The sequence below is a fragment of the Echiichthys vipera genome (genome assembly GCF_963691815.1).
Source record: "Echiichthys vipera genome assembly, chromosome: 2".
NCBI classification, from domain to species: Eukaryota; Metazoa; Chordata; class Actinopteri; order Perciformes; family Trachinidae; genus Echiichthys; species Echiichthys vipera.
Genome location: NC_139827.1, coordinates 22,193,705 through 22,215,000, shown reverse-complemented (window position 1 = coordinate 22,215,000; position 21,296 = coordinate 22,193,705). Strand labels below are relative to the sequence as shown.

Below are 21,296 nucleotides of genomic sequence, written 5' to 3'. Positions count from 1 at the left end.
TAAATGTCACTTTAATGTTGGTAAAGGTGAGGCTAACTTTATTTACTTTATGTACTGCAGTTTAGCTTAATCTAAAACAATGTCATTTCATTTGCTGATAATATTTTGTATTAATAGCCTAACTAGTAAATAAAGTTACCAAATAAATGTAGGGGAGTAAAAATTACAATATTTCACACAATATGAAGCCGAAAATTTCAAGTAAAGTACAAGCACCTCAGAATTGTCCTGAAGTACAGTACTTGAGTAAATGTACCAAGTTACTTTGCACCACTGCTGTCAGTATTTTAAATGCAGTGGTGACTGTACTCAGATTCTTTAAAAAAAGACACTACTCCATTAAGGCTGTGTAAAAGTGCTTCAAAAGCCCCCCACAACTAAAAATACAGTCTGAATAGTTTGACGTTTTATATAATGTTATGCAGATTTGCTCTTGCGGAGGATTAACACATTAGATCAGATGATTGATACCTTCATTCATATTGGTTATTTAGACATGAACCTACCCACAATGCAGCTTAAACTATAATATTTTAGATATTTTGCACTGATGCTGGCATCATTTTTAGTCTGTACAGTTGTTTGCTTCCCCCCCACTGTTTTTGTTGTTGTTTTGTTTGTGTGTACAACTACCCTCTGTGCCCTTGAATTGCCCCTAGGGGACAAGAATTGAAGTTGCAGCCAGTTAGCTTAGCTTAGTAGCCTACAAAGACTGAAACAGGAAGCAGCTGAGGAAGTTACTGTACCAAGACAAGAAACAGTCCAGCACATTAACCCCCAGCAAAATGGCAAATTTTTTACACTTCAGTTTTTGAACAACTTCAATTAATGAACTATTATGCGTTACCGAGATTACTCCTAGACACATGTATGCTAGCTGTTTCCTTGTTTCCAGTCTTTGGGCAGGGCTTTCCTTTTATTTAAGGAAAGACATGAGTGTTATCAATATTTTACATGGATATGTACGCCAATACTTAATATACAAGAAAACACAAATTATATATAGTGCTTTATTAAAGCATGAGTGTTTTCCCCAAAAGACTACTATACTTATGTATTCATTTGGCAGGAAACAAATGTTACATTACTAGATCGTTAATACTCATGGACCAATTGTAATTGGCCAACTACTTTATATGCAGTTAGCCTATAAAATCAGCCCCTGGAGCTGAGAAATGAAACACAGGAATGCCAAAAACTGTATGTACATGAAATACCACTTGAGGCTGGTTACAAAGCTGAGTCAACCCCCATAGACCCCATGTTAAAACGCCCAACTATACACCAGAAGTAGAAGTGTTCACAGCCTGGTCTCTATATCTAATTTTCCCATTTAAGACAACTGTACGGGGGGGATTTACGGGGGTGGTTTTTATATAACTCAGCCATTTAAATGATATAAGAGCTTAAAGTTATGCGTCATTAAAGGAATGACGGCTTTGAGTGTGTGACACAGGAGTTACGCGGCTTTGATTGTTTCGTTTTTTTTGGAAATCATCCAAGATGCATTGAGGGAACATCTCTCAGGTAGAACTGCTAACATCTTGTAGACATCTGAAACATGACAAGGGGCCCACTGTTATCCAGGGGGTCGCAAGCCAAACTTGTATTTTATGAGATAATAAAGCATTCTAGTTTGTTTTTAATGGAAAATGTTAATATGAAAAGTAACAAGTAGTGAAGTAGAAGAGGAGGATAGTCTGAAATGTAAATACTAGAATAAATAGTAGAATTCTCAAGTAGATGATAGTCATTTTCTGTCTGCTGGTCAAATGTTCCTCAGCTGTATGACACCCAGGCACATTTGCTCTTTAGCCATGCAGAGAATGAATACGGTGCAGGCCACAACTACAATTTTACCAGAAATTGGGAAATTTAATTCATGCAGCAGAAATGACCGTACATCTGTGTGTTCGATAATTAATCTACTCCAGTTAAATTAAGTTTGAGGTGACGTAGAGGTAGGTATGGAAAACTTAAAACTATCTGCTTTCCTTTTAGGGCGCGCTCCACTGTCCCCCCTACCTCTTCCCCCCGCGGCCCAGGCCCACTTGCATTCACATTACTTGAAAAAATCCTCGGCTCGATTGCTTCTTGCTTAGACATCTTCATCCCTCAGAGATTTTGTTTTGTCCAGCTGTTTTTAAAAATTCTTATCTGACCAAATCTGCAGTAAATACTCAATCTCATCAGATCAGTGCGAACAAAGTACGTCTAGTACTCTAAGTAAGTCAAAGAACACCCTCAGTTGGCTACATGTTTTAATAGAACTTATCTTCGTGAACAACCTTTCATGTTAAAAAAAACCCCACTAGAAATATTACAAACATTCTTTTCAGCCAAGTTACACAGGATATTATTAAACAAGATACTCCATTTTACCGCTTCTGTAGATGAATACAGTTAAGTCACTTAAATTGAATGAATGAAAGAAACATACACACACACCATTAAGTGCAAAATGAGCCACACCATTGCACGCATATGGCACAGCAAACAAAAAATAATAATTAGATGGAGGGAGAGGCTAGAGTAATAAAACACATGCAACACACAAGTGACTTAACTTGAAAGAACAAAAGTTTTGATGGATTAGAGTGAGTTGTTTCACAATGATTACTTGCGTAAGACTGGCAAGAGTAATATTTGATGGTGTGGAATGTCTCTATCTTTTTCCTCATTCATTTTGGGTACAACTGCACTCAATAGTGCCCCAGAGACACATGTAACGGTTTTCAAGTCCTTAAATTCCAAAAAAAAATTCTTCAACAAAAAAAACATCTCCTGTCTAAAGCTGACATGGCCTTTGATATACCACAATTAAAAAGTTAAAGTATTTGATTGGGTGAAACAGAACGTTAGAAAATGAACCAAGGGAGGAGAATGTGACTTTTGGCTATCAAAGTTCACTGAGCACTTTCAGTATTTTGAGAGAACGAAAATAACCGTTGACACACTCGGTCAGAGTCAGGTTGCTGGTTAATTTACCAACATGCATGAGAAGGCATCCTAGGCTGCCGAAGACAGCTCACTGCCAATGTCAGCCATGATGCTGTGAATCCAAAGGTCCTTGTCCTCCAATGTAGTGTCCACCAGGTAAACTGTCAACCTGCGCTCCCATAGCTCACCTTTACCCTCCGACACACTCTCCACCAGAGCTACCAGCGCTCGATTCTCCACGTGGTTCCTGAATAACATGGAGGCCTCCTCTGACCACTGGTGCTGTGTCATATCTGCAGAACAAACAGGGTATTAATAATCCCCTGATAACCCACGCTGCTCTACCTGGTGTTATCAAGGTAAGAACGGATTAATCGTACGTAATCAGTCAATTAACTGATGACAACAATAATTGTTAGTTGCAGCTAGGGTTGCAAAATTCTAGGAATATTTGAGGTAGAAACTTAACATGGCAAATAACAGGAACAAAATGGAAATATATTCTAGGGATTTAGTTTGCTCTGGCTGCATTTACCATGTCATATCCAGATAGAAAAACATTTTTGACCATATCATACGCAGACATAATCCATTTATGAGCCTACTCACCTGCAAGTTGTGCAGTGATAGCCTGGAAGGGAAGCTGTCTGAATTCCTCTATCAGCGGCCGGATGAAAGTACTGCGGATCAACTCATGTTTGCCGTAGTCCAACTCCATGACAGAAACCAACCCGTTGGACAGAATTCCCTTCACCTGTACGCGGTGCCAACTAGGTAGAAGCACACGTCAGTTAAGCCATTAACCATCAGACAATGGCACTCATTTTTAAATTTTTCTTCACTTTCTCACAGCTGTATAAAATCTAGATAATGCATTAATTTAGGGCTGCAGCGACTGTCATCGCTGAAAATGACATCCATAATTTGAGTTGATGCATCTTTTTTTCTTTAACTTTTTCTAAAAACGCTTCTCTACATTCCTATCAGTGTTTTCTCTAATATTCCACCACTGTTGAAGTTTCACGCCATCACTAATGTCTTCTTATCTTGTGTTTTTGATGCATTATGCAATGACATGCAAAATAAAATAAACATAGCCTAAATAAATCAATCAATTTGAGGAAAAATAATAGTTTAATCGATTATTGAATAGTTGCTAGATTAAAGGTTGGTCAGTGGCAGCCCTACATCAAATTACAAAATTGTTTTGTTGATATGCATTTATCCTCAAATTACCCAGGACTTCTTTTATATGAACTCCATATCCTAAAGTGCGCCGAGATGTAATGAGATCATCTACTGTTTAAGGAGCCCATGTGGTTTACCTGTGATATTTCTATCGTGTCGTTCTACCGGTCAGGTATATGTCAGGTTTGTATCCGCACAAACACATTTATCACCTACTTCTTGTCTATTTTGGCAGCATAGACCTCTCCTTTCTGGATGAGTGGGGCTGAGTTGGTCTTCGACATCTGGTTGTAATAGAGAATCATCTCCCCCATCAACACCACAAGCTTATGCAGGTCCTGCCATGGCTGCAACACAAAATACCCGGGATGGCAGGCCACTGGCACAAACACATCCATATTCTGGCCAGGCTGAAAAAAGACAGGGAGGAAAACAAAGTATATATTACCACACGGCTTTGTAGAATATTTGTTTCTATTTGGCTACTGAAAGGAATCTGAGGGTTTGAATAAAAATCTACAAACGACAAAATTAATAAAATGATAACAATGATAGTAAGTAGCCTGAAGAAAAGCCACAACACACAATTTACAGTACCTATAGAGAGTCATGATACCCTTTTGAAAGTCACTTTTTTTTTGTTTTACAGCCTGAAATGATAATACATGAAAAATATATACTTCCAGCGTGAATAACATATTTTGCCTTCAAGTGATTTTTTTTTCTCCAAAATTTCTGAAACTTAATAAGAAATGAAAAAACTAGAGGGTTGGAGAAACAATGAGTCCCTTTAGAATAACCATTATAAACATTCTCAGGTATAACCAACCACCTTCCAATTACACACCAGGTTAATTGACCTCCACCTGACATCAAGTGTGGTGAGTTTGATTTTACTTTAAAATAAATTTCTGCTGTTCCTTGAGGATTCCACTCCTAGTAGTGCACGGTAACACAAATAATTAGCCATGATTTGGAAGATGCTTTCAAAAGAGCTCCGGGATAAGGTTGTGGATAGGCACAAGTTAGGAGAAGGATATTAAAAGATTTCAAAGGCTTTAACTCTCCCTCTGAGTACTGTAGTAGTGGAGTATTGTCCGGAAGTGGAAGGCATATGGCACCATCCAGAGCTCGCCTAGATCGGACCACCCTCCAAACTGGATGATTGAGCCAGGAAAAGATTGATCAGGGAAGCTACCAAGAGTCTTGGTAAAGTCTAAATGGCAGAGGTTGGTCAATCCGTGCATATGTGACAACAATTTCACAAGTTCTACATATATGGCAGGATGGAAAGAAAGAAGCCTCTTTTAAAAGGGCTACGCACGTTCCCGCTACGCACGCCCCCGCTACGCACGTCCCAGCTACGCACGTCCCAGCTACGCACGCCCCCGCTACGCATGTACGTATGTATTATCATTTCAGGCTGTTTAACATCTGCTTCCCTCACATGATAAGTGAGACCTACAGATAATTTGTCTGTAATTTGATAATTTGTCCATTATTATAATTATCTCCACAAACCTGGGGAAACTCCAGTGGGGGAGGCATCGGAAGTTTGGCGGTAGTATCTGGAGAAGAGTACTCTGCTCCATGAAGATGTGGGGTTGAGGCCTTGACGATGGGTTTTGGGACCCTGCTGCTGAGAGTCAACTTCTCAACAAGAGCACTGAGACCTTAAAATTTGGAAAACACAGGTACATCCAAAACAAATTAAAGCCGAGTCAGCACTATAAGCCCAGTTTGGATAACAAACAAAAACTGCATGTATATATGCTGACAGTTAATGAGAACTGTCCCAGACCCAGAATGGACTTTGTGTTGATGTCTTCTCCTGTGCAGCATTACCTGTGTCCATGCTGCCATTATTGCTGGAGATTGTGGTGTTGTTGTTGATCTTCTGTGTTGTCATTTTCTGCCACAACTCCGACTGGGCCAGCTGATGGTTGATGCTCTTGTCCAGCTCCTGACTGTCGGCACCAATGAAGAGGTACATATAGACCAGCCAGTCCCCTTCATGCTTATCTAATTTCAAGATCTAAATGAGGGAACAAAGGAAGAAAAAAAACAAACAGCTTTCAAAGTTAGAAAGATCTTGAGGTGACTGATTGTTTCGCACTGTTCTCTAAGGGCGCACTCACACTGTCCGTCCGTACCGTGCACCATGCTTCACAGCGTGCTCACACTGTCCTTTTGGCCGCGGCCAAAACCGGTTTTTCAGCTAAAGTCTAGTACCTTTAAGTAGTGTGAGCGCACCCGCTCCGCGCTCAACTGCGGCCAGCGGACCGTCCACGGCCCGCTTGAAAGAGGTGGGCTTTAGCGGAGCCGTTTGCACATGTACGAGCACGAGCGTGCGCACGTGCACGCGCACGAGCCCTACGGCAGTAGCGTTATGTCCGCCTGTTCTGACATGTAAATAGAAGGACGGACCATGCGCGGACATTTAACTACAACAACAATGGTGGTGAAAGGTTCACGTTGTGTTTACTGCAGATTTGGTCGGATGAAAATATTCAAAAACAGTCGACAAGACGCACAAAAACTCCGAGGTCTATGGAAAGATTTGTAAACAAAGCCACACACGCGATCAATGCGTGTGACGTGTTACGGCTTGATGGCGTGTGGACAGCAAGAAGCATTGGCCGAGGCCCTGGTAGTGTGAGTACAAACGGGGCTGGGGCGCGGGGGGGAGAGGGAGGGGGGACAAGTACCCTAAAGTCCGGGTCTCGGTCCGGGAGGACAGTGTGATCACGCCCTTAGGGTACTTTCCCCCCCCTCCCTCTCCCCCCGCTGGCAAGGCCCGTTTGTACTCACACTACCTGGGCCTCGCTCAAATGCTTCTTGCCTGTCCATACGTCATCACGCCGTAACACGTCACACTCATTGACTGACGTTATCGCGATGCGTCGCCTCAAAGTTTTGTGCGTCTTGTCCAACTGTTTTTGAATATTTTCGTCCGACCAAATCTCCAGTAAACACTCCACCTCCGCATCACACCAACGTGAACCTTTCGCCGCCATTGTTGTTGTTAAATGTCCGCGCATGGTCCGTCTTTTTTTTTTTTCTATGTCCGAACAGGCGCACATAAAATGACGTCAGAGCCGCAGTAGGCCTCGTGTTCGTACACGTGCGCATGCTCGTGCATGTGCAAACACGCTCTACAAAAGCCCACCTCTCCCAAACAGTCTGTGGCCGGCAAGCTGGCTGCAGCTAGGCGCGGTGCGGTTGCACTCACACTGGTCAAACAAACTAGGCTTTACCCGTAAAACCTGTTTGGGCACCGTACGGATGGACAGTTTGAGTGCGCCCTAACAAGGCCTTGCTTGTAAGCTTGATATAAATGTTTATAGTGGGGTTATATGGCACTAGATCAACATGACACCTGCTACAACATACATTGTTATTGTGCTTCAAGCAGTCAAGCCTCTATAATCAACATACACTGACCACTTTATGATGTATACCTTTCTTATACTGGGTAAGACCCCCCTTTACCCCCAAAACAGCATGAATTATTTGTGGCTTAGACTCAACAACAAATATATAATATAATAATCATAATTATATTTTAATGTATTATAACTTTCATATGATACCTGCCTAAATATCTAAAAACTGAAATGATACCATGGCATAACCTTAAACTATGGAATACTGTTTTAAGTCAATACTAAATGAATAAATATGCCTATGAAATAAATCTTGAAGTAAATATAAAATAAAAAGTCAAATACTTTTTTTTTTTTTTAAACTTGGTTTTTCATTTATTTTAAGGGACTTTTAATTAAAAAACCAATTTTTTTTCTCAGGACTTTTCATTTCCATCTTTTATTAATGGGACGTGATTATCAAAAGCAGGAACTCTGAATGCTCCCAGCTCAGATCTTAAGATGTACATTTTTTGGTTTTGATTCAATTATAGCTTTTGTTATTTAAATGTTCAGTTTTACTTTTAGAAAGAAAAGGAAATATGCACTGTTTTATACCATACATCCGAAACAAAAAAAAAGAAAAAAAAAGAAAAGATAATATATAAAAATAATAATGATTTGTCTTCAATCTCATTTTGTAATTTTTTTTTTTTTAAAGTGGCAAAATTGTACTGTGAACCCAATCTTGTGATTTGTAGCAAGTTGTGAGTTTAGTGTATCGTTACATCCCTATCTTAGACTTTTCTTTTGTTACCATTGTGAGAAATACAGGAAAATGATAAGTGATTTTATACTTTGTTACAGTAAGTTACCTTCATTTTACAGTCTTCAGAGCCTTGAAGAGCCTCCTTCACCCACTGAAGAGCATCAGTGCTCCAGTCTCCCTCTGGAACTTGGACATCAGCGAGGCGACATTTGATAGCCTGGTGAGATACACAGAAAACAAAATGTACCTTTACTTGTGTACAACAACTTTTATCAGACAACTACATTTGCATCTTCAGAAACGTTAGTTGATGTGCAATCCAATGATAGATATGTCCAACAGTTTTATACTGTACACGGCGCCTTGAGTTAATCAGTGTCATTTTATCACTGATGAATTAGAAAACAAAAATACTGAGGTTGAATAAACCTCACTACAAGCACAATGGTCTGCCTGTCTTCTTTGTCCACTGGCAAACAGAGAATGTGTTCTTAAAAAAAAAAGGGTAAAAAAAGAAATCCTGATGGAGCCATTAAGTCTATAGACAGAAGCTTCAATGTGCAGAGGAAAGGAAGCTTCTCCAGCCATCAGATTTGTTGAAGATTAAAGCACATCGGCTCATACAACAAACGGACGGAAAGAGAGACACAAATAACTGACCAGCGGTGGGATGATGGTGAAGTTCTTGATGAAAGGAGGGGGAATCTCTCGGAGATCAGTGACTTCTACAGTTGCTTGGACACCCAAGTCAACGAAGAGGATCTCAATCACTCTGTTGCCGTGCATGTTGGTGATCTGAAAACAAGAGCAACACAACATGAGTGGGTGCCAAAGAAATTTTGCCTAAGAATGTCTGCTCAACAATATGATCGAAATACATATTAATACTTCTGTTCTTACCTCCACTCTGGACCACATTCCTTTGTAACGGGCTAGACAGAACTTGCCAATGAAGGGCCTCGACACCAGGGACTCAGACGTCATCTGGCAGGAACAATTACAAAGACACAGTTATGAAGACCTTGTCCTGAGAGGTCTCTGGGAGTTATGTATGAAATATAATACAGGCTGTGGCGAACAGCGCATTTGTGAAATAATAAAACACTGATATTTAACAAGAGCTGTCTGTGAACACCAGACCAAAAACGGTCACAGCACTGACCGGGGAGTGGACAGCAAGGGAGAGATCATCAAACGAGCTCCAATCACCCTCACCAAATCTAGATTTTATTCTATGTACTGTACTGTACAAATACCGCTGATTCTGTATCATGTCAGATTATGTTACAAATCTAACTTTGCATATACAAAGGAATGTCTTATTTCACATAACTGATCATCGGCTATCAAAGTCACATCACAGTTTGGGATGTGGCATCGATTACAACATGCTTGAAGGTTTCAAAGATATGTGGCAACAGTATTGGTTTGTGATTCAATGGCCCTCATTTATCAAACGAACGTACGGCAGAAAAACGTGTGTACAACCATTTCCACGCAAACTCCGGCATTTATCAATTTGGACGTGAACGAGAGCTACGATTAAATCTCACGTCAGGTCCGAGGTCGTGTACGCACATTTGAGCCTGTGGAACAAACCTCAGCTGTCATTAAGCATAAGCAGTCACATATTAAGAACAGATCAAAACGGATTCTTAAAACTAATAAAAAAAAAAAAAAATTGTGGTTGGAGAAATTGATTGTACTCATGTGCGTCTGAAGGCACCATCCATGAATGATTACGCATTCATCAATCGCAAAAACTACCACTCGATAAATGTGCAGGTGATTTGTGATGCCAAGCTATCGCTTTTAAACGCAGTGGCCAGGAGTGACACACGCGATTCTTTTATATTTCAAAACAGCTCGGCTCCAGCCCCCCGCGACCCGACAGGGACAAACGGTTAAAGATGAATAAGCGAATGAATGAATGTGTTGGTGCGCAGCTGCAGGAATGCGCACTGCAGAGCCAAAGTCATCTCCTCGGTAAGTGGCTACCCTCGATAAATTGCATCAAATCAAACAAGGTATCAGATGGTGACAAAGGTTATCCTCTAACGGAATACCAAATAACCCCGCTGGCAAACCCCGCTACAGAGCAGGAGCGCAGGTTCAACAGTGCGCACACACGGGTCACAGTGGAGCGCTGCTTCGGGTTGACTGCCTCCGTTATTCTTTTCCATACAGCGTTTTTATGGGCCCCTTTTATTCCACTCTTAAGACTGCCAAAAAGCACATCTTTATTTTGCTCCATCTCAGATGTCAGGATGCCGATCTCTGTGTTGGAAAAGTTTCGAGGCCTCCGAACCAGGAATATTTAAGAGCGTAACATGTTAATGACGATCGAATTCAGCCGCCGCATTTATCAAGGCCCGCTCATTCGTACGCTGAGATTGGTCGGATACGAATGTTTCATTAAACACACGTGTGTCCTGTTGTAGGACCAATTCTGCGCTCAGATCTGCGCCCGTTTTCACGCAAGATTGATAAATGAGGGCCAATGAGAGTATACTCTTTCTCCAAATATTTGGATAAAGTCATCCCTCCCCTTTATCACATCACATCTCAATGACTGTAAAACTGTTTGCCTGCCTCTGTTAGCACTTGCATGAATTTGAACAAGGTGTAGATCCCATCTTATACGTCTGTTTTATAAAGCACTTTGAGCTTTGAAAAGTAATTAAAAAAAAACTAGTGAACTTACTGTTGTTATGATCATTTTAACGATGACGAAACAGTGATTTCAAACTTGTGCCTTATCTTGATATGAAACAGCCCCTGTATCAAGCCGTCTGAGCAGACTTCTGTTGAGTGCTAAGGCAAATGGAGGTCTTGTTAACCTGGGAGATGAAGAAGGTCTCCGTTTCTTCCAGTAACTTGCTGAGTCTTGCAGTTCCTCTGGAGGGAAGCTGGCAGTGGATGATACCATCTGCACACACATTTGTGACACATACATCCCGATAGGTAGCGTTTACCTAAAGACAACAGAAATATAAATGTTAGATAACACAGGGAGGAGTGATAACACAAACAACCTCACAATCATGGTGGACCCGCTGCTGGTTTTAATTGCAACTGAATTAGACTCCTAAAAATTCTTGAGTGATCAATATGAGAATGGTACAACAACTCCACTCACTGGTAGAGTTTGAGTAATTTTTTTATTTAAAAAAAATGCCAAAATTTTCTGATTCTAGCGTCTTAAATGTCAAATTCTTTCTGGTTTCTTTACTCTAAATTAATATCTTTGAGTTATGGACAAAACAAGACATTTAAAAACATCATTGTGGGCTTTAGGAAACACAATATTGGTAATACACTGTATATTTCTGTTTCAGCTGTAACTTTTAAAAATATATAGTTAGACGTAGTTCACATTTCTTCTGTGCTTATTTTATGCACTGTGTTGTCTCTCTAGCGTTCCTAACAGCGACATATCACCACCGGGCAGACTACCTGCTAGTGCTGGTTGGTGTACAGTAAATTAGTTAATGAGATCTCCTAACGTGAGTGAAAGTCTTCTTATTAATGAGATGATAAAGCATCAAACATTTAAGATAAATGAGGAGTAAATCCAGTTGTTCCTCTGCCCTGTTTGCTCAGCACCGTTGATTTGTATGTACGGAACGCAGTAGTTTTCTAGGCACAAGGTACTGTAAAAAAAATCATTGTTGTTGGGTCTATACTTGTAGTCAGCACTACCATCCTTACAGTCAGAGGGTTCCTCATGGTCTTATCCTGGAGAGCCTTCAGGCAGATGGAGTTGATGTTGATGTCATCATCCTGCGAAGTGTCGTAAAGCACTGCCACAGGTGTCTCATTCTGTTGACACGACTCCAATATCTCCATCAGCAGGATCTTTCCAACTACCAACTTGTCCAAAGAAGACACCACCAGTGGATGGGAGCTAAACGCCTCCAGACCTGGTAGAAAGAAAATAAAGAAGGTTGGAAGGAAAGGGAAAAGGTAGTGGAAGGACAAGACAAGCAGTGTCATGTAAACATCTGTCTTTTCTGTTAAGACTAGGGATGGGCACGAGTAGTTAATTCCGAGATCGAGGGATTGCATCAATCGAGTACTCGTTTTTCCAAATCTATTTTTTTTTTTGAACGCAACACATCTTCCTGCAAGAAAAATGATGCACAGCAAAACGGCCAACCCAACACCTGATGCTTATTCTCAATCAAACAGTCAGTTACCCTTTTAGGATTTATTTTTACACAACTACCACTTCAAAACATTGTTTCCTTACAAAAATGTAATTAAATTAAAGTTTTCACATTCTGTTAATGATCAGTCCCACTGTGGAGAACACACACTCCACTGGCACAGAGGTGGCAGGTATCAGCAGGTGCTGCTTTGCCAGAACGCTCAGTTTTTTGTAGCCTGTTGGACTTCCACCACTCCAGTGGGTTTTTCTGAGGATGCATGCATGGCTCACTGAAACAAGTTTCACCCGCCAAGAGGGTGTCCAGTGCCTCGACATTACGGCCCCGAGCCTCACTGCTTTCCCCCTCCATATCGTCTGGGCCTTGCACAGTAACCTCGTCATGTAGGTCACAAAACTTCTCTTTGATGGTGAGGTGAAGCACTGGTTCCAAAAATCGAAGGTGTTTGTGTCTTGGGTCAGGTACAGAAGCAAGAGGTGCTGCACGAGCGCAGAAAAAAAAAAACTTGAGTACCGTTCTTTACCAATCAAGTTAATTTGAAATGAGGACTACTCGCAGAATCGATCACTCACGCCCATCCCTAATTGTGAAATTTGTATGATTTCATTTACATCAGTTACACAAAAACAAGTCCTTAAGGGTCTACTCACACTTACCATTCGTACAGTGCCAAAGCACGAATCACGGCTAAAGTCTAATTTGTTTGACCAGTGTGAGTGCAACTGTTCCGTGCTTAAGCACGACACACTTCCACACCGTGGCCCGGTTGAGAGAAGTGGGCTTAAGAAAAGCACAGTTGTACGTTATATACGACTGTTCCCCGCAAAGAATATTTAATAAGATGCGGCCAAAGGGTTTGCGGTTGTCCGATGCGGAGGTGGAGTGTTTACTGCAGATTTAGTCAGATGAAAATAAAAAACAGTTGGACAAAACAAAAACTGAGAGAAGATGACGTATAAGCAAGAGGCAGTCGTGCTGCGGACCGGATTGTTTAAATAGTGTGAGCACAGGCCGGGCCTGGGCAGCAAAGGAGGAGTGAGGGGGGACAATCATGGTAAAGCACGGCTTGGATCATCCGGGCCGAGTGTGAGTAGACCCCAAGTCATTTCCTTATCCTCCATGTACCTGCAAGTCTAACACAGATAGCCTGGAAGGGCAGAGAGAGAAAATCCTGTTGCAGCTCCAGCAGATTAGTCCCACCGGTTTCCACAGAGAAGCCATAGTCCACATAGTATACCTGGCAGACAGACAGACAAAAGCTCTTTTGCTGCAGAAACCCTGACCCCATCCCATAGCTGCCAAATGTCTTCCTCCAACAAACTAATAATTGCTACAAGCTGTGTCCCAGGCTGAACCAAATCATCACAAAGTACTAAGAAGATATTCAATCCCTTGACATTTCCAAGTGTTTATTTTGAAAATAAAAACAACTTGACAGCTAACTAAAAATACTGACTGACAACTAACTGAACAAGTTACCTTGACCTTGTCTGGAGCCATAACCTCCACAACTTGTGCTCTTGCCAGCTCATCCTCCCCTCTGACAGCTACCAGCTGACCAACAACAGGTTTAGACAGAGGCTGGAGGGTGGGGCATTGGCTGTAGAAAGAATGCATGGACTCCTCCATGGCCTCCTGGGCATTGGAGTAGTTCTCACCTACATACCTGAACAGAGAAGAAATTTATCACAATCTGTGCCTGGCAGCCTTCAAAAACAGCAACCTGGATGTAGCACTAACAAAGTAAGAAATAAAACATTGTGAGTGGTTGCTCATATTGCTTTTATATTGTCATTTTAAAATAAAAATATTCAATTATTCTGCACATCCAGGTAAGTCTGGTAGTGTTGATAGTTGTGTAGAAAAAAGCAGATGGCAGTTACGTGTACATTAATTTAAAGTTCAATTTAGTAACTTGGCAAAATACTGGCATACTGGACAGAAGGTCAGAACCTACAACTGCAGTCTCCTGCATTAGACAATCAGTGCTTACATGCACATCAGTAACTCGAAAATGGACTTACCTCGGTTAAGGGAATAATCTGATTATTAAAATTCCCCCAGTATACTTGAGCTGGGGTTGAATAGGAAAAAGACTGAATGAATGAATGAGTAGAGTTTGCGACCGAAACGGGTCTTCTTGTTGGTATTGTTACTTGCCGTTGCGAAGTCCTAATATTCGGAGATTGCTGTTAACTTTCATGAATATACGGGGAACTGAAGGAGTTCTCTAGGTCTGTTAACCGGGGTATGAGAACTCTGATTTTACCCGGGGTATGGTGTTTACATGGTGTTTAAGAAACTGGGGTACGCCCTTAACCCGATTATAATCCCGTTTTTAAACTGCATTTAAACGCACTGAGTGTGGTTCTACAGTTCCTGTTGCTTGCTCATCAGGGTGGAGACATGTATCTTCCTTTTAAGCAAAAAAAAACACAAAACACATCTCTTCTTTTGTGGCACTAATATTTTGCAACAGTGCACAATCAAACACAACATACTGTAGTTTGGAGTAAGTAACAGTCCGACACTTTAAAGGCGCTTGTTCGTGGTTCAATGCATGATGTACAGGTTACCTGCATCACTCATAAAAGTTAATATTTTGCAGTAAACTAAATCTTCACAAAGCTTTAAAGCTTCGAAGCGTTTTTCCCCTGTTGTGTGTACCTATGTTAAATATACTGAAAACTTTTTTCTTTCACAAAAAAAGAATTACATCCATGTCTGCAAGGATAATGTGTCTCACCTTACAGTAACAGCATTGCTGCCTTTGGAATCAGTAATCAGCACAGAGGGGTACTGCTCTGATGGAAGAACCAGACAGGGAGGCACCACAGGACCCACGACCCCCAGACCAGAGGGAAGGGGATGGCTTCTGCACTGCTGGCTTTCCTTGCCATCTGTGGCACCCATGTCTGCCACACTGGAGTTATACAGGATGACCTGACCACAGCAAAGTACATCAATGACCAATACAGTTATAGATAAATTAAAAAAAAAAAAAAAACAGGTATTCAGAAAGGATGCCCCAAGTTACCTAAGGGATTAAAAGTGACAGAAAATAAATCATTATTACTGTTGGAAAAAAATAATCAGGCAGGTGATTATTCCAATGTATCAAAGCAAGTGAATAAGCATTAACTCTAAGGGTAAGTTGACTTAACCCTGGTATCCTCTGTCACCTCACTCATTTACCTTATTCTTGTCATGCAGCACGGGATACTCCACTGTGCATATATCCAGCAAGAGAAACAAGTTGTCTAGAACTTGTTCGGGAAATGGCATCTTGTATGTGTCCATAAAAAGTTTCGGCAAAGCATGGGCCCACAGACCTTGACTGTACTTGGCCAGAAGCTCCTTTATTCTCTGACGCACCTCAGCTGACAGGACAGCAGAAGATTTTAAAGGAGGACAAGGGACAGAGTCCGAGGTAGGGGGGAAGGGGGCCTTCAAAAGGGGTAAAATGTCAGGTCCAGGGTGGATGGAGGAAGCCAGTGAAGGAATATTGGTTGATGTCTGGCAAGTCAAGGTAGGGGTTAAGGGCCGAGTGCTTTGGCTGTGGCTGAGGGTAGTTGCATGCAAACTGTGATTATCTTTACATTTACCATTGATTTCAAGATTAACAAGGGAGGGGAGCTCTGGGGCAAGAGCTGGGTTGCGGGAAGGGCTGCGCAATGTGACAGAAGACAACAGCTTGCCTGAAGAGGCAGACTGTAGAGGAAAAACGAAGGTGGGCTTATTCAGGGAGTAAACTCTAGGTTTTGGGACAGGGGGGGAAGGTTTGCCAGGTGTTGAGGGACATGAAGTAATGGGTGTGGTTATAGTTTTGGAATTGGTGGTTGATGCTGAAGGCGTCTCAGTGGGGCTACTTCTGGGGTCAATACAAGGCTTAGGAGTTAGGGGAGGGTAGATAAGGCGGTCGGATTGGTTGCTGCTGGAAGGTTTCTCCACCTGTGAAGGTCAGACAAGCCAGAGAGAGAACGAGATTTAACTCATGTCAATTCCCGTGAGGAAACATCCAACTGTATTTGGAAAAGTTTTTCTACTTAAAACCGAACAACTACTTTTAATGCTTGTGTAGTTGTGTATTTAAATAAGATCATTTTCCCCTCAAAAAACAGATGTGCAAGTTTGCATAGGCCTCAAACACTAGACTCACAAAATCTCAGAATACCTACTCAGTTTGATTAGAGGCATAGTTATTTGTACCTGCTCCAATAAAAGTTACTGACTCACCAAAGCAATGTGTGTCCACTTTTCCAGATCTATGAGCACCTGAGGGTGGAGCTTCTGACTGAACGTTTCACTGTAGATTTCTGATAGTTTCGACATCCACAATCCAGTGAAGTATTTCTCCAGGAGATGAGTTATTCTGCTCTGCATCAGCTCCACATCATATTGGCCAGGCTGCATGGGAAGATTTCACATGATGTATCATAATAACTAGTGTAACCATGTGCTTTGTTGATTGTTTCCTTTTTATTTTTTCTTTCAAATAAACATGGATAATAGTAATAGGGAAAAAAATAGGGATTCACTATTTTTCTATTCATTTCAATTCTATGTTTATACACACAATTTTAATTCCTGTTCAAGTTTTGACTGCTTGTTCCTGCTTTAAAATAAAAAGGTATACACTTCAATTGTAATTCCTCTTTTACCAAGTCGTTGATGTATGAAATAATAAATCACAATTGAGTAAATGTATGTCTATGTATGCGTTTCACTTTGTTTGACAAAAGTTAAGAAAGCAATGTCAAGCCTGATGTTGCCTTACACATAATACAGCTTATTAATTAAACACTGGTATTGGATTGGTACTTGGTATTGGCTGATACATAAAGCCCAGGAATTGGTGTGTACTGAAATAATCGAATCAATGCATCCTTAACAAAAAGAAAACCGTAAGAACATCTGTGAGGGCCTGTTTAACGTGATTTCAGTATTGCTCCTGGCTGGTAGCATCCCAGAGGATTTTAACAGGCTACATATAAAAGGCAAGTATAGCCCTTAAATCACTTTGTGATTTAATTTGGATTAACCCTTTGATTTAGTCTCAAGCATTTGCACATGTGCACATATAAGTCTTCAGGTCATTTCAGGTAGAAATGAGATGCAGTAAGCACTGAAAAAGATTATTCTGTACCTGGGATTGGTCGAGTCTGGAGACTTGTTCAGGAGGTTTCTCTGTGGTTGTGCGAAGGAAAACGTAAAGGTCAACGAGTGCTGATACAAGTAAAGAATGTGCAGAAGATAAATTCTGCAGGGTGACAGTTAATCTGGTTAGCATAAACTGATTTTTGTTTTGGCAGTGTTGAGTTGATACACTTTTCAACAGTATATCATACTGCAATTTCATACTGCAATTTCTAGCCCAGTGAGGAAAAAAGGTCACAATTGTCTTTAATAAATCTCTTCCGACAGTGACAGGACAATAACGATAACTAACATATAAAACATTAACTAAAACATTTGTATTTTATGCTTTTCAATACAAAAATGTAGTTGTTGGTCGTTTCTGCCACCCAAATCCATTCCGCTTGTGACTGACCAACAAAAAATTGTCAAAGGGTGAAAAACAGACATATGACACAAGTGGGTCCACTCTAAAATATAGAATTCAGAACATAAAGGGAATCAATTAAATGTTGTGAAATTGATTAGGATACACACCAAGGTCCCATGTCAATCTAGGCATCTGACAGTTGGCCACGGTCTCGTCTTTCCTGTTGGAAACATAGCAGTCTCTTGAGCATAATGCACTTTTCAGAGCAACAAGCTGCAATTCAATACTAACATCCTTCTTGATGCAATAATAATCGAATACAGGATAGTCTACTGGTCCATATTTTGAGACTCAACCATGAACATTTTTTTTTAACTACACAACAACTAATATATTAAAATAATTGCCCTCAGCAACATGTAAGAATTACATTCTCCTCCACTTTCTGTTTCTATCTAAAATATCTGACACTGAGTAAAGTGACTTCTATCAGTACAGAGTTTGGGAGATGTCTATGGTCTGCAATCCATAAACCAATTGCTTTGAAACACTATTTAATGGGGGAACAACTTCAACACAACACTAGCAAAGAAACCTGAAACCTCCAGTTTAGTGCGGACTGTCAGTAAAGAGAGAAAACAGTGTCATCATAGTGTGATGTGTGTCCACTCGCCCAGAGGCTTTCCTCAATACTTAAGCTTCGGGCAAAAACTACTCTGCTCTGATTTCTGGGTTTTCACATGAAAACTTTTTTTATTATTATTTTAAATATCACTTTATCATTTTAGCTGGGTAAGGTTTATCATGTGTGTGACATGACACATATGGACATTCACCTGTCAGGCACAAAACACTGTTTTACAGCTGGTTGAGGAGCTGGTTGTCTGTGTTCGACAGGAATGATGGAGCTGAACCTTTGGTCCGACTTCCTGATGTTTTGGGAGAAAAACTGGTTTATTCATTTTAGAATCCACTTAAGATGATTCACAGATTGAAGTATAAGTTACATTACATTCTTCAAAGCATGACTGACAGAGAATGCTAATTACAGAAAGCAAACAACACTCGGTATGTGGAATTGATATGTTAAACCAGCTGAAAAATAAGGCTGTTGTTTGGAGGCTGGGCTATTATTTCTATAAACGTGTTGTCCAACAAAGTTGTAAGTGCACATATTCAGCTCATCATTGTTTTCGTTTTTTTTACCTGTAGTCTCCTGAGGCGCTGAAGCCTCTGTAGCCGCCATGGGTCCGAGAACGGTTTGCTAGCATGCCAGAAGCACCACAAGCTGAGGGTTGGCGGAGAGAGGACCTTGGCCTCACTAAATGCATAAAAAAAGGATAATAGGTAAGGTCAGCATGAAAACAGGAGCTGGGATGGAGAGAAAGTTTCAATGAATGATAAGGAATCACCAAGAAACATTTTGGAGGTTAAAGGCTCAGTAGGCAGGAAATCTAGAAAAAGGTGATTTTTGAATCTACACAGGTCTCATCTCCCACCAGACAAGCACAGGCATCTGATGCACGCGCTTCATACAAGGACCCGACAGTCCATGACCAAGGCAATCGCCAACTCGCCAAAGCTTCTTTTTTTCATGTTATCCTTAATAATATCCGAGTCACAGGTAAGAAAAACCTTTTCTGAGCACAAGTAATAGTAATAGTAAAAACGAAAGACAGGCGATTACAAAGGCTAAAGTAACATTAGCCGACAGGTCTGACAGAAGTTATTCAGTTATAGAGGCAATACTGAACAGTGCTGAATGAGTTCATTAGATGGCCTCGGTGACTGAAACAGATAACTAACGTCACTCATATGTTCACCTGTATCAGTATGCTTTCTGGTCACTCATTTCAATTGTCCCGATCATGATTGCGATTGTTAAAATTATATAGAAGGGAATTTACTGTCACTCTTGGCAAACTTGTAGGTATGTGAAGACGTTCGTAGCAACATAAACCTGATCTCGTATTAGCAGCAGCCGTATGCCTTCAGCTACGGTTAGCGGGAGGCTAAAGGTTTAGCAACCCAGCCGCTGTGACCAGGCTGTTTACATGGTAAATCAGCCCATACAACCTAACCCCCATCAGAGCAACTGTAGTTGTTACCTGTCCAAGAGAAGAACAGCGAGCTCCGAGTCCAAGTTCAAACCAATGTTATTCCGAACTTCTCTCCATCTTTGAAACGCAACACAAATATGTATACACGTTTTATTATTGCATTTGTTGTCAGACTCTCTTTTAGACTCCCTTTTTGACAAATCCATCATCCTGTTCTTAGACTGTTTTGGAATTGTGAGATTTCCCGTCCGGTCATCTAGACTGGGTCTAGGTTTCACTTTCCACTGAAGAGACGTGACCATGCATCTGCTCAAAGTCTGCCATCATGGGATAGATTCTTTGCAGGCTGTAAACAGAGCCTAGGAGAGACGCAGAGGTCTGATCTTCTCTCACATCACTTCAATTACATTATCTCTAAGGTTATTATGGAAGTTTTTACCTGATATTGTCAAAAATAAGCTGCCTACGGAGCCTTTAATGCCAATAGATTTTCATCCTCTGTCTACATAAACGACCTTTTTAGAGATAGAGCCCTGATGTAAGACACAACTAAGTGTAGCCTACCATTGAGCATGTATGGGTTCGAAGGTTTGAATCTCATCTTGCAGTTGACGAATTGGGAGCGACCAGATTTCTTGGAGCTCTTCTGCTTGGCCACCAACTCAGCAATGTGGGCTGTCTCTCTACACACTGCTGCAAAGCATTTTATCTACAGAGCAGATTAATTGTATTGTTATAGATTCACAAAATTATATGTAAAGGTCAGCACAACAACTACTTCTGGACTTTCTCAGTTATGGGCTGATGCAGGCAGTAGCAAATTAACAGCCAGGACAATGGCCTTAAACATTGGAGAAAATACAAATCAACCCTCACTTCACCCATACGGTTCTCCAGGCGGACCACAGAGGGGATGCTCACAAGGTAGTCCTCCAGTTTTGAGAAGCCCAGCTTCCTTAGCGGGATGCTCTCTCCACACAGTGACCGGTACTCTGACTGGAGGGTGCTAATGGACACACCAGCCTTGCTGGACTGAAGTACAGACCGCAACATTTTTTTGATGGACTCACTGTCTGCCATCCTGGTTAATTCACACTGAAAAAGAAGGAAATTCACATGTACAGCACAAGGTTATCAAAAGTATTAATATTGTGAGATTTTCTAAAACACCACACATTTAAAACCATACAATCTCTGTTAAATATATGTTTGATAGTACTGAAAGTATCGCTATGAAAAGATTGACAATCAGATTTCTAACCCTACAATCCTACTGTTACAAATGTGTTAGTATGTGTG

At 41.0% G+C, this 21,296-nt stretch overlaps 1 protein-coding gene across 1 annotated transcript; it reads right to left on the bottom strand.

Moving 5' to 3' along the window:
* Positions 1-3,009: 3,009 nt before the first annotated feature.
* tdrd7a (tudor domain containing 7 a) lies at positions 3,010-21,077 on the bottom strand (the record flags this gene model as incomplete). The annotated part of the gene is made up of 21 exons (XM_083926404.1): positions 3,010-3,233; positions 3,550-3,710; positions 4,345-4,538; positions 5,650-5,801; positions 5,974-6,163; positions 8,369-8,479; positions 8,923-9,057; positions 9,163-9,246; positions 11,103-11,237; positions 11,974-12,185; positions 13,557-13,668; positions 13,911-14,097; positions 15,178-15,374; positions 15,627-16,382; positions 16,668-16,838; positions 17,578-17,657; positions 18,105-18,157; positions 18,774-18,866; positions 19,144-19,258; positions 20,562-20,706; positions 20,874-21,077. 21 exons carry the CDS (start codon positions 21,075-21,077, stop codon positions 3,010-3,012), a joined length of 3,711 nt encoding a protein of 1,236 aa, XP_083782530.1.
* Between the last annotated feature and the right edge of the window lie 219 nt (positions 21,078-21,296).